This window comes from Lycorma delicatula, chromosome 4 (genome assembly GCF_047948215.1).
Source record: "Lycorma delicatula isolate Av1 chromosome 4, ASM4794821v1, whole genome shotgun sequence".
In the NCBI taxonomy this organism is placed as follows: domain Eukaryota; kingdom Metazoa; phylum Arthropoda; class Insecta; order Hemiptera; family Fulgoridae; genus Lycorma; species Lycorma delicatula.
This window is the reverse complement of record NC_134458.1, coordinates 178,304,029-178,327,603: the sequence shown is the minus strand read 5'-3', so window position 1 is coordinate 178,327,603 and position 23,575 is coordinate 178,304,029. Positions and strand designations below refer to the sequence as shown.

Genomic DNA, 23,575 nt, shown 5'->3' with positions numbered 1-23,575 from the left:
TGAATCAAATGTGAAAATTTATTAATTTCTGAATATAATTAAACCAATTATCTAAAGCTGAATAATCTAACTTTTAGATACCTGAAATGCTCTACAATTGTAATGTCACTTATATGAATTCATATATAAACAAAAAATAAATTAAAATTATATGAAAATTGTAGAATGCACTTGCTGAACTACTACAAAAATTTCACCAAAGATGGATAGTAATCAGCACTGTTATGCAACACAGCCTGATTGCAAGTTTAATTTGTGAGTTCATACTAACCTACCACCCAACAAAAAATTAAGAAATATACACCAAAATATCTAAATGTATTCAATCACTGATCTAACTATCCCAGCATTCATTGGACTCCAATCCCCCTTTCTTCATTATCACTTCCTTTGTATATGTAAATTTTAATTGCTACTCAGTATGCTTACTAACAAAAATAAACTCAAAAAATCACTAAACACTATTTAATTGAATTGCCTTCATGCCTTTAACAAATGTCACAAGTTAATTACTGCCATCTTAGGCAATGAAATCTCATTTTAAGTAATAAAATGCTTAATACTATCAAATTACATACATTTCACATACAACACTAATAACAAAGTACTTTTATGGAAAAAAAAAGATTAAATGAAAATGTATACAGAATTCTATAAACATCAGTTGATGATAATTTAACATTTAAGTGAATGTAACAGTTAAATTTAACATATTTCCTTTAACATTTACAAAATTTTCAAGATAACTGTGAGAAATGACATCTATATCAAGTAAAATAGTCAATTTATTAAAAATTCTAAAACAAAGCAAAATTGATTGGAAATTATTTCATGAAAAGATAAATCTGGTAATTATCCATATTATTCTCATATCTACAGAAAATACCTGAACGAAGATTAAATGGTCTAGGTGCCCACAGTAATGCAATGCCATTAGCAGTATTATCTGTATATAAAGGAATTTCTTGAAGAAATGGTTGTACGTCATCTGGCAATTCGAACTCCTCATCATCATCAGGAAGAGGTTCTGTCACCTATGCAAAGAAAAGGTATCATAAATTCTGTATTTCTGCGCATGCATAAAATTACGCATAATTAAAAATATTTTAATTAAGATTTTGACCATTACTTCTACTCCTTCTAGCAAAAAATTTCTTACTTTGGTAATGATTGGTTTCAAATAACTTCTTTTGTCTTATCACAACTTTTCTGAAAACACCCTATAACAACTTAAACAAATTGCCGTCTTCACGGATTCAAATATACTGTTATTCAATAGTATACCAAGCATACCACAATTCAAGTGAAATTCAGCCCTAAAATGGTTGAAATAACTTCATTCTCTTCAAAAAGACTAGCTTTAAAATAAACATCATTACTCTTAAAGAAAGTAACTTTGACTAGTATTGCTTATACCTCAGATAATTTACATACATCAAATATTAAAAAAGATAGAGGCATTTTATGTAAAACTGAGAAATTTTGTTTCCCATGGAAACCTTTCCATGGGAAAAAATAAGCACAATCTCTACCCAGTAGCATAAATGTTACACGATTATAACTTAATAGTATAAATTTTAAAATAGAATTTAATATTTAATATTTCCTATTACTATTACATGTAAAGAAAATAAATTGATGAAATAGTTGCATCTGTTTATTTTAAAGTTTCTCCATAGGTGGATCTATATTAGAAACACACAAATCAAATTGTTTTCAAGTGATAAAAGATAATTCAAATATTTTAAGTTTTTAGCACAACCACAAATGAATATTCCTTTTCACAGAGGTAAGACATGGCAAAAGGGATTACTATTTTCAATGCTTCTGTGACTTACATTTCCATATTCATTACAATAAGCAAGCAAAAACATACCTAAATCTTCAGATGTAATTGTAACATTCTATCAGCAGACATTTCAGTGGGCTACTTGTGAATCTCAACTGGTGACTGCTATGTTTTCACTAAATGGATTCAGTATCCATCTCTTCAAGAAACCAGTTATCTTCCAGGAAATACTCCACCAACTGAATTTTTAGCTGATGTAAATACATCTTCATGCTATCCAAACTGTGGTGAATAGTAGTCTTTTTCATCCAAATTTTTCTCAATATAATCAGACGTGAGTAGAAACATATCAAAATTTTTGTTTGAATAATCCAGATATCAAACATCTTAACAAAATCATGAACTTTGTCTCTCATTAACAAAATGTTTTTATCATGTCCATGTAGATTCACATTCAAGTTGTTTAAATACATCAGCTAATTAAGCCAACAGCAACATACATTCACTATACTGTAAAAACAGTAAGGTATTTGTTTATCCTGGAAAAATATTATAAATTCATCTCACAATTCCAATAATTGAGTTAAATCTTTCCCCCACGATAACCATCTGACTTCTGTATGGAAAAGAAAAAAGTTTTTCATTTTGCCCATTTTATCACATAGTTTAAGCAAACAGCCTATTCTGTAATAGTCGACTTTTAATAAAATTAATAATTTTTAGAGTGTTACAAAGAATTTGTTTGAGATATTCAGGCATATATTTTGTGGCAAGAGCAAATCTGTGAAGAAAGCACTGCATCAATTCGAGCTTGGTATAAGACGAACTTATAATTTTTACAGAAATCTATTGTTCTTTCCTGTTATTACCTTTGCACCATCACTACATACTGCAATACATTTCATCCAGTCTATGTTATAGTTTTTAGTAGTTTCATAAAAAACATCAATAAGACATTATCTTGCTGCACAACCAGGTGTATTATGTTGTATTATTATGTATTATGTTGTTATTTGCTAAACAACATATTTTCTTTGATAAAATCTGTCCATATCACATTCATAACTCAAAAAACATAATAGCTGAAAAATGTTTGTCACATCTGTTGATTCATCAAACTGAATACTAAAAAATTCACTTGAACTCACTTGCTGAATTATCTGATCACAAACATCAGCAACCATGTTGTCAATTCGCCTTGAGACTGTGTTATTAGGAAGCAGATTTTTTTCAATTTTTTTGCTTCTTCCACACCTATTAAAACACTGGTCATATCTACTACATCAGGCAATATTACGTTTTCTGCGATTGTATGGAGTTTGGACATCTTACCTACTTTTATTGCTATGCTACAAGATACGATGCTTTACGTGTACTTTTATCAGTATGGATTGCTTTACAATAGAAGGTTGTTGATTTCTCAAAGTATGTTTATTCTTTCAAAAAATTCAAAGGGTTTGTTGAATTCTGATGGCTTCATGCTTTCACAGGAGAGGACTTAAAAGCAAACAATGCACTGCAGCTATCCATCCAATCAGGTAAAACCATAATTTAAAAAGAGTCTTTGTATAATCTTTGCCTTTTTACCAATACATTCACTGGATGCAAATGGCTCACATCATTTTTTTCACAAATTTATTCATTTTGCATAAGAATCTAACTGAAAAAAAACAGTTAAACAGTTTTTTACTGCGCACTAAAAACCAAAACCTTGAATATTATTTTCAATGAAACTACACTTTTAAAAACTTAAATAAAGCCACCAGGTGCATGCTTCACATTCGAATCTAAACTGACGTTCTGCAATCCCTTATGCCTCATTTATACTGTTGAAAGCATGACGTGCAAAGGAATCATAAGCATGTTCAAACATGACGCACACACACTGATGCAGACCAAACTACAAGGAGCATGTACACATCAAGTTGAAACCTATAAATTCCTCATGTTTGTATAGCTGTTGCTATTCACGCAGCTAAATAATTTTAACTAGGTTTCATCATTGGATCGGTGTTGTATGGTGGGGGGGGGGGTGTCGTGAAATATTCATTATATCTTTTTGGTAATTGTGGTACTTTTCTTTTTTTTTCCTGTTTAGCCTCCGGTAACTACCATTTAGATAATTCTTCAGAGAGGATGATATGTATGAGTGTAAATGAAGTGTAGTCTTGTAAATTCTCAGTTCGACCATTCCTGAGATGTGTGGTTAATTGAAACCCAACCACCAAATAACACCGGTATCCACGATCTAGTATTCAAATCCGTGTAAAAATAACTGGCTTTACTAGGACTTGAAGGCTGTAATCTCGACTTCCAAATCAGCTGATTTGGGAAGACGCGTTAACCACTAGACCAACCCGGTGGGTTGGTAATTGTGGTACTAAAAAGGTTGAGAATTACTGCTACATAATAAACAAAAAAAAAAAAAGAAAAAATTATTACCTTTAACGAATGCCTGTGTGATATAGGATTTATAAGTGGATCAAAATAGAAAGCAGGTAAATCAGGATCTTCTGTTTTGATGTAAACAACATTTGGTGCATGATACCTGGAAAAAGTTATGATGAACAAAAATATATCTAACCTCATATATTATTTATAAAAATTAATTATCATTTACTTATTGTTTAATCATTTTTTTCTCTCTTCTTTTTCTTAAGTGCTTTCAGAATAAGATCTCTGCTTTATCAGAATATATTAAAAGATAAACATTACACTAAAAATATATTTGAAAAATAAGATATAGAGAGGTATGTTTACAATCTGAAGCAAATAATATAACTTTATTAGTGTCGCAATTTGAATAATTTTTTTAATTTAAATGTTAATAATTTAAATGAAATGTTCTTTCCTCTAATCTAATTATGTTTAAATTTACATTTCATTAATTATATTTTTGTTGATGTTTATTTATTATTTGTATTTTCTCGAGAGTAAAAGATTATATTTATCATTATTTGTTTCTACTATCTGCATGTTATTTTTGTTGAAAATGTATGTTCAATATCTCTTATATGATTAACATAATTAAATTATGTTTATTAATTTTAATGTTTGTTGCCAAGACAAGCTAAAAAATTTTTTGAATTTTTGTTTAAAAAAAAAAAATTTTATTAACAAATTTAAATATATATTATTATTATATACACATATATATTTCACTGAAATTATTCTCTTTAAGACTCGTATTATTCCTCTGCACTGTTAAATTATATTTAAAATCTATTAAATAAAATAACTACAGAATATTGAGATAAGACCTATCTATCTTATTTTAATTTTTCTTGAAAATACTTTAGCAGGATACCACAGCCTCGAAGTCACAATTGAAATAATTCCATTATTGCAGAATAAAGATCTTAAAAGTAGTAAAATAATGAGAATTGTGTATCAATTTAAATAAGTGCTACCTACCTGTTGCAGATTTTATAAGACTGCCTCCATCAATAATAATTTTTCTTATATAAATACAATCACAATAATTACATTTAATTTTATAAATTCTAAACAGATTGTTTACTTTATTATTACTTTTTAAATACTTTATTATGTGGTCATTAGATCTGTATTCTTGTTTAAATATTTCTTTATTGTAAGTTTTAGCAATGTATTCAATGATATTTATTAGTGTATAAATACTTATGAATGTGTTTTCACTCTTTTGTGTCTTATTATGTATTGGTTGTAAGGTAGGGTAGCTATTTTGTTATTGTGTTTTGATAGTTGTTTTTTATAAATATTATTCATTAAAGCAGTATCACATCTATTTTCAATCACTTTACATTTTATAAAACACAGTGATTGAAAATGGATATGATACTATTTTTATTAATATTAAAGAATTAATACTGATTAAAGAACAACTATCTATTAATATTATTCAAATTATTACTAAAAATTATAACCACGTAATAAAATATTTAAAAAATAAAACTAATAATAGTAAAATAAACAATCAGTGTGGAATTGATAAAATTAAATGTAATGATTGTGATGCTTTTTATACAGAAAAATCAAATACGAGGGTTATTTTTTTTCAAGGTCCGATCGGTCACAAAATTAAAACCACAGTAAAAATAAAAAATTTGTTATTTGTAATAAGTACTTACATAGTTACGCTATTTCTCTACATAGTCACCACTCCGATTTAGACATTTGTTGTAGCGTGGTAGCAACTTTCCAATACCCTCATCATAGAACGGAGCCGCCTGTGTTTTCAGCCATGTTTCTACGCTGGTCTGCAGCTCGATGTCTATGCCAAAATGTTGTCCTCCTAGCCAGCGTTTCATGTGAGCAAAGAGGTAAAAATCAGATGGAGCCAAGTCCGGGCTGTATGGCGGGTGATCAAACACTTCCCAACGAAAACGCTGCAGGAGCTTCTTTGTTACAGCTGCAGTATGCGGCCAAGCATTGTCATGGAGAAAGACAATGCCTGATGACAACATTTCTCTCTGCTTATTCTGAATTGTACTTCATAGACATTAAAGAGTCATGCAGTATGAGGCGGCAGTGATTGTCGTGCCATGTTCTACGAATTCCACCAAGAGAACTACATTCTGGTCCCAGAACACAGTAGCCATACACTTTCTGTTGGAGAAGGTTCATTTGAACTTCTTTGGTTTGCTGGAAGAATGAGAATGCATTCACTGTTTGGACTGTTCTTTTATTTCTTCAGTTTTGAAATAGACCCATGTCTTGTCCCCTGTTACAATTTTGTTCAAAAAATCTTCTCCTTCATTGTGGTAGCGCTGGAGAAACGTTAGGGAGGCTTCCATTCTCATTGTTTTGTGATGGTCAGACAGCATCTTGGGAACCCATCTCGCACACAGTTTGCGGTACTAAAGTCTCTCACTCACAATGGTGTAGAGAGCTGACCTTGAAATTTCAGGAAACGAATCACTCAATACAGAAATTGTGAATCTATGATTTTCTCCAATTGCCTCATCCACTTGCTCAACGAGATCATCGGTTGACACTCGCTTCCTTCCCTGACCGCCAGCATCATGAACATCTGCACGTCCAGCTTTAAAGTTCCTGCACCATTGTCGCACTTTGCTGTCACTCATTGAAGTTTCACTGCACACATTACTTATTCATCTATGAATTTCAGCTGCATTATACCCCTTAGCCTGAAGAAATCGAATTACCATACGCACTTCACACTTGGCGGGAGATGCTATTGTTGTAGACATGTTTACGTGCTAGCTGCGTTTTCAGAACTAAACGAAGTGACTCGGCGTGATTGAAGGCCATACTAGAGACGCTGCACAACACATATGCGCAAAGGTTCATCCGATTTTTGCGCGGGTTTTTATTTCAGACCTTGAAAAAAAGTAACCTTTATAGAGGGTAAGTAATCTGTAATGTCATTTAACATTACAGAAATTACAAAATTAATAAATTAGGTTATCTAATATGGCAGACCATCTAATAAAAAATAAATATTCTGTTTCTGATATTAACACAAATTTAGAAATATTAGAAATTAATAAATATGTCATAAAATTAAATTATTAAGAAAATATTACACATAAAAATACAAACAAAATTTCAATTTAATAAACCATCAGTGTTTGAGGGAGATGGTCTTATAAAAACTGCAACAGATAGCAGCACTAGTTTAAATTAAAATGCTATTTTCATAATTTTTCTTTTTGGATTTTTATTATGTAATAACAGCATTATTTCAATCATGACCGAGGATGCGGTTTCCTGCAAAAGTACTTTCATAAAAAATTAATATATGTCTTATCTCAATATTCTGCACTAAGTGGTTTATTTATCAGAATTTATATATATATATGTTAGTAAATCAAAGCAGTTAATAGTAAATAAATAACTAATAACCAATATCATTCACAATATTACTTTATGTCAATAAAAATTAATAAAAATGTAAAAAGCCTTACTTACCTACCTTTCACATTTTAACATTGACAAAAACATAACTAAATATATTAATTAACTGTAAAACTAAATTACACTTCAAAATAAATGACCAAAAGGGAATAATTTTATTTTAAGAAACATTTTTGAAAACAGTTTTTGAGCATAGTCTTGTTTTATAATTTATTTAAATAACCATTTAGCATAGCTGTTTATTTGTAAGTACATTAAAACTAAACAGGAAGAAATGTACAGAAGAAGAAAAATTAGAAAATATGGCAGGATAAATAGAAGTATAAATGGTTTATAAAACATTTATTACTCACACGACCAATATTCTATAATTTCATCATCAAAACTATTAAATATTGCTATTTATTTTATTCTGTTTGAATGAATAGCTTCTAAATATCATATTTTTTACATGTATTAATTTTTCTGACCATGGGTGATTAGAATTTAAATGTATTATAATATTATCTGTTGTGGGTGTTCTATAAACTGATGTTTCTATTATTTTGTTTATGTTTATATTGATTTCAATATCTAAAACAATATATGAAATAAAACAAATAGCTAATGGTTTTGATGATGAAATTATACAAAAATTTTATAAAAAACAGAATAAATAATACCATAATAATTATACTACAACAGCAACAAAATAGCACAAGATTAATAATAGTTTATACCTAAAATACAATTACACAAATAAAATAAGAGAAAAAATAATTATGTACATGATAAAAATAAATACAAAAAAGAATATAAACCAAATCACATAAAATACTTAAAAATTATATTAAAATAATAAGAGGCATGTACAAAATTAAATGTAACAAATGCAATATTTATATTGGCAAAGCCAATAGATCATTTACAAAAGATTTACAGAATATTATACAGCATACAAAAACAAAAAAAAGGTTTATCTAAAGTAAATAATGAACACGAAAGTAGTATTAAAAAATGCTAAATTTTAGAAAGATTTTACATATATAAACGTAAATTCAGCCTAATGAATCTGGACACAGAATTTGATGGGGACATCCTTATAAATATTATTCAAGTTGGTAATACATTGACAAGAAATTTTAAATAAATAAATAATGAGTACAGTACTGTATTAAAATTCTATAAATGTTAAGGAAATTTTAAGTATTAATGTTTTAAAACTTACAAAAAATTTTATTGACTGAACAAATATTTGTTCTAAAAATTTTAACTTATCAAAAATGTAAAAAACATTACTGAAGATAGGCTTAGGCCTAAAAGCGCTTTGACAGATAGAGAAAAGTAAGTTAAGAGGTGTTCTTTATTTCTGTACTTGTGGAGTGGCTGAATAAGTTTATATTTTGTAATTAGCTAGAATTACATACAGAGTAAATATAGACTACAAAAAATTTAAGTTAAAATTAATATACATAGTAATGTTTCACACGTTGCCCTTTACTGACCACACACATCAGTTTTAACCCATTTCTACTACTACTGAACCCTATCCCCTATCCATATACTTTCTATGAAGCATAATCCATAGCATAATAACCACATCAAAATCCATGGTTTGTGTTTCTCACAAAACTGAATCACAATCCCAACCCATCTTCATAAGGCATTCTATGGACTTATGAATAAATTTAAATGCTGTGCACAAGGCTTTAAATATTGTCAACATTTTTATCAATAAATGTAAGAACTCTTTTAACATACACCAAACTCAAAAATAAAACAATCACATAAATAAGGCAGTTTTTTTAGGCAAAAAAAACTGTGATAAGCATTGCCTGTAAAACTATAAATGCAAATGTAACTATAATCTAATAAAAAGCTTAAAAAACAGCAATGTAATGAGGTCCTGTTCAATTTTATAATATAATACGATGGAAGGATGTAAGGCTTGTTACTGTAATAAAAGCATCAAGCATTTACACACATAATTCAATGACAAAAACCACAATATGGAAACAAAACTTCTTGGTAATCAGCAAAATTACAAAACACAAAGAATGAGAACAGTTATCTTTCATCAAAATACCATTTATAAAAGCAGCAAAGAAATAAAAGTATCACAGGAAGAAGTTGTTTGATATTAACAAAATTCTTATAGTATTAAATGATAGTTAGGAAGCACCCTTGTAACTGTTTCTTCATTATTACATGAAACATTGATATGGGTTAAGGAATTGAAACCTTTAATATACATGCAATAGAGCACAGTATCCAGCAAGGTTATAGATTACTGATAATGGGGCATTGAAAAGCTTATATGTGGGACTGCTTTCTAAATATTAAGTGTAGTTGTAAGTTAACAGATGATACTTCCTGTTAAGCCAAATATAATTTAAAAAAAGTAGTCTTACGTAGAAACATAATTATAGAAAAAACCAAATCACAAATAATAAATTAGGCAATAATAAGCCTAATACAGTCAACGTAGGGAAAAAATATATAAAAACTACTTTTAAATCCAATAATACAGGTTAACTCGTTGTACCTTTCTAATAATACAAATAAAGCATTAAAAAATAGATAAATAAACAAAATAATCTTATTCTGTTTATTAAAATAAAAAGGTTTCTTACCATGAAAGATGAACATAATGTGGAAGGTTATTATAAAGATATGGAAAAGCAATCCGATATTCTGTTCTAATGGGTTGTCTAATTATAATTTTATTTATATCATTAAATTCATTCCAGTCTTCATCACTGAAAAAAAAAATACGTAACCAAATAAGATTACACAAATTAGATCACTAATATGATAAATAAACAGAAGAAAATGATTCCTTAAAACCTGAATCCAACCAAACACACCAATGATGAATGAATTGCCACGTCATATTTCTTTTCTTTAACAAAATACTGGGCAAATGTAGACAATACTGAAGATTATACTTCTCCACTAATAAAAGATGATAAATGAGAAGTTGGAAAACCTGAAGTAATGAAACCACGGAAACATGTACTAAATGTTATCACTAACTACACATGGCAGATCAAAGTGTTGTACAGCAGAACAACTCCCTGACTGAAGGTTAAAATAGGCAATAAAACTCTATTTTAACATAGCTCAGAAAATAGTCTATACACTCGCAAATTTTTAAAAACTAATTCATAAATTTACATAAGTTATACAAAAAAAAATTGTATGAACTCATATAAAGTTATATAAACTCTAGAAAAACAAGGAATTTTTGTCATCATCACTTACCTGATTTAATACATTCCTCTACTCCTTTCTAGCTTGCACCAATTTGTCTCAATATATTCTCTTTAACCAGTGCTAGTTGGTTTAAGGAAGAAATGCGACTAGTTCCTACTTAAATGATGTTTGTGCAATATCACAATTAATATTGTACAAAATGACCTGCTAGACAAGGCATCACCCTATACCCTAAGATTTCTGTTTAACAGACAAGAAACTTGCTAACTCACTAGCTATGCAGAAGAACATCCTCAATAATTAGTTTAATAATCCTATCTTTGACTATCTGTATAATTTTTACCACTTAAAATTCCTATTAAAATCACATTAACCCTGAATGCCTTTATATACAACTGAACAATTTTATACTTTTAAAAATATCCTGAAAAACTTCTCTCTCTAATTCATCATAAGACCTCTTAATTTAATATAGTTGTCCACCAACCAATCTAATTTATAATACCTGTAAGCCCACATTTCCAAAGCATTGTTTTGTTTTTCTGGCTTTCTTCTACCCACATTTTACTAGTACAAGTACTCTACTCTGTATAAGTATTTTAAGAAAATCTTTAATAGTTGATGAGTAAATTTATCTTTTTTTTATACTTCATAAAAGCTCTCCTCCATTGTGCTAACCAATATTTAATTACTTTCTTATATTATAAACCAAAATAATACTGATAACTGTAAGGGACAGTTAAGAGAAAAAAATAAATTAGTAGCTTAATAGGAATATAAAAATAGAGCCGCGGTATTCTATTGTACCAACATAGCCCTATGTACTACCATAAATATTAATCACAGATAAGCTTAGCAAATGTGTTAACACGAAAGTTTATCCCTTCATTAAATTTAACCGAGTAAATTTAAACAATTTGTAACACAAATACTATGCACATAGATAAAAATTTATTAAACTTAAATTATGTTCTCCAATCATAGCTTCTAGATTTTTTTAATTTTTAACAGAATACAAGAATTAGCCTGCAACAAGCAGATTTCAATGTAAGACTTATAATTACTTAAATATTTTAATTAAAATTAAATTAGTTTAATACTGTAAAAAAACCTACGCTGGATTGGAATCTTTAATTAACGGTTCAAATTTCGGTCCACCAGGAATAGCCATATTTAATGCTTTTGCCGTGAAAAATGATTTATGATCAAACAAATAAAAATAATTATCATCTACAAGATCAGTAAGAAGCTGATTAGCTAATCGATATAGTGTCGCCATCTGTGGAAGGGACAAGTTCCATCTTCTGTAAGTAGAACCATTTACATGCCTATAAAAGAAAAAAAGAAAACAGATTTGTTAAATTTTAAAACCCACTCATTAAAGTTCAATTTAAATTAATAAATCATTTTAAATACACTTCCTATTAAAACACACAACTTTTATTAACAAACAACAATCACGTTGTATTTGAAAGAAGAATGCAATGTATCTGAATTATATTCTATGAGGGTAAATAAATAATTAAAGACTAACTACTGAAGAAAAATTATTTATTCAATGACAACAAAACTAATGCACTTTCAACATAATCTCGGGTACAATTAGACACTTGACATCTTTCTGTGAGCTTTCTTATTACAGAATTAAAGAATTGTCCACCTTTAGGTCTGAGCCATTCTTGTACAGTATTCTTGACCTGCTCATTTTGTTGCCAAAACTTGGACCAAAAATAAAAATCTGGTGGTACTACATAAGGTAGGTGTACCTCCCAACCAAATTTTTTAATTAACTTCCCATGTCTAAATGGTATAGAGGAAAGTATTATCATGCAGAAGAATTTTTTTGAGAACCAGGATGTTTCATCCTTATTGCAGGTTTCACCTTATTTTCTAGCGTCACAATTTATTTATATTTTTGCTGTCAGCACAGAAAACAGTTGTGGGGTTATATGTCATATTTTAAATTTCTAAGATGAATACTTCCAACTATTATCTCCATCAATCAGTAACCAATCAGACACAAAAAAAATACTACAAGGATTTCAATGAAACCCTATATACCATGTTATTTTACAATTTCTTTTTTTCATAACTACATACTTTGTTCCAACAAGTGGTTTATGATCATAAAACCACTTAATAACAGCTCCATCTTCATCTGGATCTAATTCAATCTGAATAGCTTCAAGAGGTTCAACATCTAAAACGTTATCAGCATAATCAAGCGGAGGTTCTTCATCATCAAATGGGGGAAATCGCATTCTTTTAAAATGCCTTCGATCACGTTTTTCTCTTCTCATCATAATCCACATCGTTCTAAAACAAACATAAAACATAATACTATTAAAAACAGATACAGAATTTTATTCCATTTAACCATTCTTCTATCTTGAGACAGTTTTCAGTTTTGACAACCGTTACATAAACAAAATCTTTTTATAATTTAATGTTTCTAAGACAATAGTACCACCCAAAAATATTTAAAACATATATTTAGTGAATAGACCATCAGCTTTGACGGTTTATAAATATTAAAGATTTGGTACTTTTCAAGAAGATGCCCACAGCCAAACTACAAATCGGCTAGAAAGAAAACACCACTGACAGAAGAAAATAAATAAATTAAAATTATAATCTAACTTTATATATTAAATTTATATAATAAATAAATATAATTATAAATATAATCGAACCAAACTTAACCTACACTCGCTAACCTTGACTAGCGAGCAAAGGTGAGCAAGTGATTATATATATATATATAACATTTATTTTTGAACATTTATTAGGACAGAATAAAAGCACAAAGCATATTTACTGTTTTCCTATGTAGCCTCCCTGAAGTTCTATAAATCTTTCCCAATGAAAACCTTCATAGAAAGCATTTGGGGAGCTTGTGGATCCCTTTATAAAATGTTGAAAGGCTGTTACAGCCTCTACTTTTTTGATGCTCTGGAATCAATGTAGTCCCAGTGCCTCCTTCAATGGCCCAAACAAAAAGAAATTGCAAGGGGATGTCCTAAGGTTTCCCAGATAATTTCATTCAGTTTATCCTGAGTGCTAACAGTTGTATGAGGTCTGGCATTATCATGAAGGAGAATCACATCTCTAATTGGCTGATCATGCCTTTAGTCCCTGCAGGCTGCTTTAACTTGGTCCAAAAGTTGGCAATAGTGTGCAAGACTCACAATGCAATATTCATGGGGAAAATTGATGATTAATATGACTTTCCAAAAGATGGTTGCAAAGAATTTTTCATCTAACGGACGTGTTTTCAATTTTACAGTGTAAGGCTCTCCACTCCATACTCAGCTATTTCAATTCAATAGGACCCACGTCTCATTTGGTGGACCCATTTCTCATCACATGTGACTACTTATGCAAAAAATTATTTCTCTTTGATCAAAATAAATTTAGGAGCCCGAGCCAAATTTCCTGTCAGATCCATTTCTGATTTTGGTTCAAGTCTTGGAACCCATTTCACACAAACTTTGTAGATCCCAAAGTTTTTTGGGATAATGGAATGGGTACTTCCATTACTTATATCTATTTCTGAAACAATTTCATTGACTGTAAGGTGCAAGTTGTTTTCAATGAGGTCATGGATCAATCAAATGTTGTCATCTATCATACTTGTCCTTGAACGCTTATTGTAATCCATTTTCTACAGCTTCATGCCCTTCTTTAAATTTGCTACCCCAATCATAGACTTTGGTATATATGAGGGTGGGGTCAGTAGTATATGGGTCCATCCTCTCTACTCATCTTCATCATTAGTATCCCTCCGACTCATGATCATGCACAAGCCATGAAAATAAAGTTTAGTTTATATTTGATTGACCCTCGTATTCCTCATTATGAAACTTATTTAGTTTATTTTTTTATAAGTACCTTAACGGAATATCTAACAGAATATATCTATGAAAACAGAGACCACTTATAAAATATTAATTGCTTATGAATGGAATGCAACTTTCATTACTTTCCAGGAATATTATTGGTCTGTGATTTAGAGAATTTATTATAACTTTAAGTGATAAAAAAATTAAAATGTAATGTATTGATGTTTTATACAGCTAAAAATGTTAGTTGAAGTAAAAATTTAGCAGATTTACATTTTTGTACCTAATTGGTAGCTATAAAAGCTTTAAAGATTTTCAGATATTTCAAAAGAATTACAAGAACACATTTTTTTTTAATTTTCATTGGATGATGGTCAAACACAGGAAGTATTGGTAACGTTCCATTAAGGAACAAGTCTGGAAAAGCATCTGCATGCAAAGGTTTTAGACTCTTTAGGTTTAAAGAATAAATCACAAACTATCAAAACAGGAGTACACATTGAACTATTCTTCTGCATGACTATTAACAAGTTAATCCTTGTAACAAGATTATGTAACAGTGAAGAATGTTCCTAGACGGCCTCCCAACAGTCAAAAATAAACAGAGAATACACAATCTTCTATTATGTCTCATATTAATTGGTTGAAAGAAACTGTAAATAATTTTAAATGAACATGCAAGTATAAAATTGATGTCACAGAAAAAGCAAACATGGGCAATTACAAAACTTTTAGCAATATATCATTTAAAACAAAGGAAAGAAATCTTAAAGAAATCACTTAAAAAAATATTAAAAAAAGATATAATTACCCCCACTGAGCAATGTATACAGGTTCAATAACCCATGGTATCTCATTAACAAATGTAATAGCACCAGTAATATGATACAAAGCTTTAACATCACGTATCTGTTCCCATGGCATAGGCATATTCTCTAACAACTTCATTACAGCATGTGGCATATACTTCAAAGCTCTGAAACACATATTAAATTAAAGCATTTAGTAATACATCACAAAAATTTCAAAGATTCAAAAAAAGATACCCAGGGACTTTTGCACATAATTGAGCAAACTTTTAAAGTGGAATTTTTGTCTAAGAGGAAAAACATTAAAGGAGTATTCTTTTTTTTTAATAAATGCAAAAATAAAGAAAATCCACCATCGCTACTATCAGAATTAGTTTTATATTACCCAAATCTACCATCAAAATGATCTTAAACCTTTTGTACAATACTTATATAGAATGTTCAACTTAAAAAAAGAGGCCACATCACTCATAGTAATACTATATGTATATTTTTGATAAAATGCACATATTAGTGTAAGATAAGTAAAATAATAGGAAAGATCTGTAGAACTGGTGCTGGAGTGGAGGACAGTGTTTATTGCCTGCACATTTGAGTATTGCCAGTCTGTGTTGAGCAGTGGCTTTTGTACAAGATTGTGTAATCATGTGTTTGTTTGTTAAAAAGCAGTTAACTGTTGAAGAACATGTATTCATGATGAAAATTTATTTAGAGATGAAATCTCATATTCTGTGTCAGCAAAGGTTCTGGGAGAAATTTGAAAAGGAAGCACACCAGTGAAGTGTTATTCAGAAGTTAGTTAAAAAAATTTTGTAAACAGGTTTGGTGTTAATCAGAAACATGCCTGACACAGATCAGTTTTAACGACACAGATCACATAGGACATTAAAGTGGCAGTTACAAGATACCCTCATAAATCTTTGCGGAAACATTATTTTTCACATATGAAGTGTGGTTCTACTTTGGTGGGTACATAAATAGTCAGAACTACCAGACCTTTTTTCTTTTTCCTGTTTAGCCTCTGGTAATTACCTTTCAGATAATACTTCAGAGGATAAATGAGATTGATATGTATGAGTGTAAATGAAGTGTAGTCATGTACAGTCTCAGTTTGACCATTCCTGAGATGTGTGGTTAATTGAAACCCAACCACCAAAGAACACAGGTATCCATAATTTAGTATTCAAATCTGTATAAAAATAACTGACTTTACCAGGACTGGAATGCTGGAACTCTTGACTTCCAAATCAGCTGATTTGGGAAGACACGTTCACCACTAGACCAACCCGGTGGGTTACAACTACCAGACCTGGGAACTGAAAATCTGCACATTTTCTTTGAACCTCCCTCACCCTACACCCACAAAATATAGGCATATGGTGTGTTGTTTCAAGGCGACGAATAATAGGACCCTTGATTTTTGAAAAAAATTGTGGATGCTTCTGTCTATACCAAGAAAATATTCAACAGTTTATAGCCTTACTGCAAGAGGATAAACGTGACCACTTGCTACACAGCTGGCTCTAGTATAAAGATGCAACAGGATTTTTTCAGTGGAAGTATAATTTCTAAAGAATTGTGGCTACAAATATTCTCTGATCTGACTAATCCAGACTTCTTTCTGAGGTCACTTAAAAGAAATTGTTTATAGGACGAATTAAAAACTAACATTACCAATGCCATCCAAGAAACAGACAGGGTACAGCTAAAAAAGAGTATCCAGGAACATGGTCAAACACGTTGACATGTACAGACAACTGGATGAAAGTCATTTTCAACACCTTCTGTAAATTAGTAAGTGTTTGACAACAAACTAATGGGTATTTCAAAAAGAACACAACCCTACGATTAAGAAGGTAGAAAAGTCACACGTAGGTAAATTTTATTTCTCCCTACATGTCGTGCTCAACACTTTATTCAAGGTTAGCAGCTTGTAACAGTTGAAATGTCCTTCTTATGCCTATTGCTGTATCTTGTATAAATTTGTCTCTATTGTGTTAATTATGTATGTCATTTTCCAGGGATGACCGTGTGTTTATTATTGAGAATTATTGCACTCATAAATCTTATAAATGAGTGAAAGACAAGTTTTGGATAAAATTTAAGTTGACAATATCATGTTTGATTAATAAATTTTGTGAGACTGCGAGTGTACATGATCGGAAAAGCATCGTCAACCATCACTGTTAATACTAGAAATTCTGGAGGATGTGAAAGAACGTTTGACTCGCTTACCCAGCAAATTGCTCAAAAAGTTATCTTCATAGGCTGGGCTTTCACTACCTACAGCTTTCAGGGCTACTAAAAAATTACAATTGCATGTTTATTGCATTAATTGCATACAATTATAATTGCATTGATGTCATTCAAGAACTGAAAGAATAGACCACAGGAAACATTTACAGTATTGTCGTTGGTTTCATTCTCGATTTGATGATAACGGTATTGAAATTTTGGATCATGTTTATTTCAGCGACAAAGCATGGTTTCACTTGGATGGCTACATTAACAGCCAAAACTGCTGAATATGGAACGCTGAAAATCTTCATGTTTCATGAACCATTACATGCATGTAAAATTGGTTTTGGTGTGCAATCTCCTGGTAGTATAATAGGGCCTTTATTTTTTGATAAATTATAGATAGTGTAGTTTATCACAGCTTAATCAAACAGTTTATTGCCATATTAGATTTACATGAACAGGAATGTTGGTTCCAGCAGGATAATGCAATGTGTCTTGCTGCTAATGAAACACTGGATGTTACGGGAATTTTTTAGCCTTATTTGATAACAAAAGGCTTATGGCCTCCAAGATCCCAAATCTTACACCAGTAGACTATTTACTTTGGGGGTATTTAAAAAGTGTAGTTTTTAAAAACAATCTTACACTTGATGAATTGAAGGCTAACATTGAAAGCGAGATTTCAAACACTACTGAGTAAGCACTGTGAAAAGTGGCTGCAAATGATATGTGACATGTACGAACCTGCATCAGGATCACAGGAAATCATTTTGAACATCTATTTTAAAGTTACAAAGGTAATTTGAATATTTTTTATGTTGAATAAATATTTAACATTAATATTTTTTAATTAAATTCACGTCATCAAAGGGGTTGCATCCTTTTTGAAAGACCTGTTATTATTTATAAACTAAACTAAGCGATGAGGCCTCTTTAGTCAGAACACACTGTACTATAAAAAAATTTTAAGTTTACTTTACTTATATTATACTTTATACTTACCTTTTTCAGTTATCACTTGGTCTTATTTTTTGACTCTACAACCTAGAATCAAGGCACTATTAATAGCTTTCTTATCCTTAGGATTTAAATTCTAACAAATCAGGACTTCAAATCCTACCTCACTCATTAAATATTAAATTTTATGAACTGAACTGTTAATGACCTCATTTTAATAAACTCATTTCACTTTAATTCAATTGAATTAATAAAATTAAAATATAACAGAAAGTAGTATTTGATCATAATTGATTGTGAATTGTTTAATTGGTTTTTAAAACAATCCTATTTTTTCTTTTTCCTGTTTAGCCTCCGGTAATTACCATTCAGATAATACTTCAGAGGATGATATGTATGAGTGTAAATGAAGTGTAGTCTTGTACAGTCTCAGTTCAACCATTCCTGCCTGATGTGTGGTTAATTGAAACCCAACCACCAAAGAACACTGGTATCCATGATCTAGTATAAGCACTGTTTACAGAGCCTCTTCATTAAAAATTGCCAATTTTTTAAATCAATATTACCACCGATTTGAAGATTATAAAGATACCAGAAGTATCTTTATAGACAGCACTGTTACAACTAAAATTAAAAATAAAATCAGTTCTTATGAAAATAAATAAAACTAAGTACTTTTTCTAATTATTTTTAACTGAAAGGACTGAATTTCCTTCCTTCCTTCCTATTGACTGAATTTATGATTAAATTAATAAATCTACATACATTAATTTAAAAGTTGACATACAAATTAAACTCTACTTACCCCAAATATACTCTCTTATCATGTCTATATTTTCTACTACTCATATCACCATGGTCCCGAATTATTTTTCTTATATGTTCTGCAGGCATATCTTCTTTTTGTGCATCAACAAAACCGAACTTCCGTTTTTCTGAGAATCTTTTTGACTGCAACTGTTGCCATTTTTGTGCTGTAAGAGTTTAATTACTTAATAGTAAGTAGTATCATTGATTTCTTTCATTTAGTTATAAAAAAAATACTTATTATTAAGGTTTTAAAGTTAATATATAAACCATTTCATGTATAAGAAAACATTTTTTAAATCTTTAAAAGATTAGTAAATACAATACATTCTACACAACATAGAATGAAGAAAACTTCCCTCTCTGGAAAATATTTAAGTTACTTCAAAGGATAATAATCATTTTTAACCAAAGGCCCATTTACTAAATTTTAGAATGTCATTGATAAAATAAAAAAATTTATTGAAGATGATTTTGTAATAAAGCCAGGAAGAAAAGTAAAATAACAGTAATATATTTTTTATCATTTTCCTCAGATTATATCAAATGACCAAATTATTAGTTTGGTTTCTGCCATAAAACTATAAATAAATATCAGGTGATCAAATAAAACTGGCAATTTCAAAAATTCAATATTTGTCTTATCCATTTAAAAAATTAATTTTTAACTTAAATTGGCAGTTAATATAATAGCATTTAATCATACAAAATTAATAATCTAAGTTCAATCTAAGATTTCAATTTCTATGCTATTTGACGGTAACAGAATTCTTAAATCACTTGGACACACTGCTCTAATGTGATAGTAACAGCATTCTTATCAGTGTTCTGGAGAATTATGGATTTGTTATTCTAAAGGATGCTATTGCACACCATACAATAATTTTAATATGATTCAGTGGCTTATGATGTGTTTCATTAAAATTATTTGTTGCCAATAATGCAAGTTTTTGTTTATTCAACATCAACATAAATGGAAACGTTATTCAATACCTTAGCACATTGAAAATCATTTAATATCACCATTAAATGAATTTTATATGAATATATGATGAACTCTTATGTAATCCTTCGAATACTGGTGTTCAACAAGCCAAATGAAACTGAATGATGCTGAGTAGACCAATCAGGGTTTTGTTGCATTGCAGCTCTAATGCAATTTATATTTTCACATGTATGTAAATCCTTTGTGTTTCATGAGGTTTTCTTATTCGCTGCTGAAGAAGTTTCTTAATAACTATTAGAAAATATTTTACTACAACCCTTTGAAGAATACACAACACTACACCAAAATAAACAATATATTTTAAATAAACAGAATTTAATCAATATATCAGGTTTTTCGTAAAAGATGCCCACATTTTCTGAAATTGCACTATCATAATTATAAGTGAATAACCTATCTAAATTACCTTATAGCCAGTTTCCACAGAATACTAAATGAATGCAAAGAATAAAAAAAAAACTCTCTACTACCATAACTTAAGAAAAAGCATTAGAATAGAGGTAGCCAAAAAGCCACTATATCTTCTAATACTTTTTTAAATAAATCATCTCCTTGGTTGCAATGCTTCCACATGAACTTGAAAATTTAGCAAACAATGTTCTAGACTGGTTTCACATTCATGCCTGCTATAAAGTTTAACAGAGACTGCCAAGATTTTCAGCCCAGTTTCAGGATCCAACAAAATCTTCATTATGATTAGTCAATTGATGTCTGAAATTTATCAAATTAAAAATATCTCTAGGACATCTGAAATGATAGTAATTTTACACCACATGCATGCTCTGATTACGTCCAGCAAATTTTCTGCAGTTCTGTCCTGAACACCAAAATAAAACTTGCAATCCTTGCAGCATATACTGCTGAACACCCACCATTGTGAGTACACAGCCAACTTCATGTTTCGTTCATGAAAACCAGGATTCTTTTATTTCAACTTAAATCGATACAGAATTTTGAAATACGACATTAGCTCAGACTTCACTTGTGTAACTTTCAGTGTCAGGTGACAACCCCAACTCATTGTAGCAAAACTTTGTCATAGTATATTCTTTCATCCACTCGTACATCAAGAAAATAAAATTATATAAGGCCAATTTCAAGCTTTCCAAACATGTATCTTTAAGCATTTTTTTTTTATTGCTGAATAGCATTCAGAAAAAGGAATAGCATTCCTTTTTATTACTCCACCATCTGTCAACTTAATCAGATTAGCTTAATACCATCAAATGGCTGTGACCATTGAACTGCCTATTTTGGTGTAAAATTCCTTTGTTTTGTACAAAAGAAACAACAGTTGATTTATAGGGAATGTCAGAAACTAACATAAAGAGACAACAAAAATTGGGCAAAATTGGACTCAACTGAAAATGTAAGGATGAATCATTATTTCAGACATGATGTGGCAATGTAAATCGTGATTTGGTACTTACGTATTAACGCCACCGCAGCTACAGCTTTATTTAAAAACAAAGTAGTCAATCGGATTTCAGTGGAAAATGAACAGTCTCTTTATTAATTTTAATAAATAGTAATTTATATTTATTTATTTTATAAATATAATTTAACCAAACTTAACCTACGCTCGCTTCGCTCACTAACCTTGACTAATTAACACCGTAATTTTTTGAGTATTTATTTAATAAATCCAGTAATTATTGCAATTATGTATTATTTAAATAATCAAAACACTCCTGTTAATTAGTCAAGGTTAGCGAGCGAAGTGAGCGTAGGTTAAGTTTGGTTACATTATATTTATAAAATAAATATAAATAACCATTTATTAAAATTAATAAAGAGACTGTTTTGAATCTATGTTAAACTCTATATCGACCCATTTTCCACCAAAATCCGACTGACTACTTCGTTTTTAAATAAAGCTGTAGCTGCGGTGGGGTTAATACGTAAGTACCCGTGATTTTTTCAAATAGATGTTTTTTTTTTTCAATTAAACTATGAAAATCGTTTTATTTTTTGATACAGTTGTGATGTCATGACATCACAACAAAACCTTATCACATTTAATTTATGAGACCGTAATAAAAATTAAAAAAAATATTAAATAGATAAAATTGACTTTCAATAAAAATTGTTACTTAAAAGCACGATAAAACAAATATGGTAAGATACTGGTTATAATACTATAGATACACTATTTAAAAAACTTACCTCGGCAGAATATGGATTTACAAGTAATAAATTATAATTATTTAAATGGAAATCAATCATGAAAAAAGTCTAAGAATGACATTACTGGGGATATTAAAAATGCAGGTTTCTTTCATGAGACCCAATTTATCTTTAAAGATAACCTTAAACAACGTCATGGTTTGCAACAAAAATGGGTTGAAACATATGTGAATATTTCAGTATTAAGATTATTTATCAGTTTACTATTAACCTAAATATTTCCATAAAAGTGAAGATGTAGCCATATATAAACAGTACGATGTTGTATTCTAACAACAGTAGAAGAAAAATTTATCAATTTTATGAGTAAATTTATGCCCAAAATTTACATTGAAACTGCTTGAATTAAATTATGAAAACTGAAAAACAAGTGATAACGTTAGGAGTATATTGTTCTCCAAATGGTAACAGATAAGTTGCCGATATCTTGAGCATTTAGTCAAACTAACTGAAAATAACAAAACAGTTTCAGGTTTCACTGAAGATTTTAATGAAAATACTATTAAGAATAAGCAATTTAAATGTAAATAACAACTTTAAAACTAGAGTTTATGATTTTATGCAAGAGAGACATATTAAAGTATTTTAATTAATTGTTCATAAGACAATATAAAATATACTGTCCATATATTTTTAATAACAGTAATATAGAAAACAATAATTTATTGGATCATGAATATCAAATAATAAGATTCTAAGTACTTGTGAATATACAAATAGCAATAAAATGCAATTTCAAGAGTCACATCTCAGAGAAACCTATCAACATCAAAACAAGTTGGACAAATAATCAAAGAAAATGGAAGATTTAAAATATAATATATTTAAATAACTTATTTTACAGAAATGCATCTTAAAAGCAAAATAACTTAATAAATTGTAT

At 29.6% G+C, this 23,575-nt stretch overlaps 1 protein-coding gene across 2 annotated transcripts in view; it reads right to left on the bottom strand.

Moving 5' to 3' along the window:
• Positions 1–23,575, bottom strand: part of Prp8 (pre-mRNA processing factor 8) — a 108,037-nt gene that overhangs the window by 73,967 nt on the left and 10,495 nt on the right. For both annotated transcript variants that reach the window (XM_075364769.1, XM_075364770.1), the window contains 7 exons: positions 19,498–19,666; positions 15,497–15,661; positions 12,944–13,159; positions 11,959–12,171; positions 10,261–10,386; positions 4,232–4,337; positions 887–1,034 (listed from right to left, as the gene is read on the bottom strand). In XM_075364769.1, the coding sequence (XP_075220884.1) occupies positions 887–1,034; positions 4,232–4,337; positions 10,261–10,386; positions 11,959–12,171; positions 12,944–13,159; positions 15,497–15,661; positions 19,498–19,666 (1,143 nt within the window). The remainder of the gene's footprint in view (positions 1–886; positions 1,035–4,231; positions 4,338–10,260; positions 10,387–11,958; positions 12,172–12,943; positions 13,160–15,496; positions 15,662–19,497; positions 19,667–23,575) is intronic.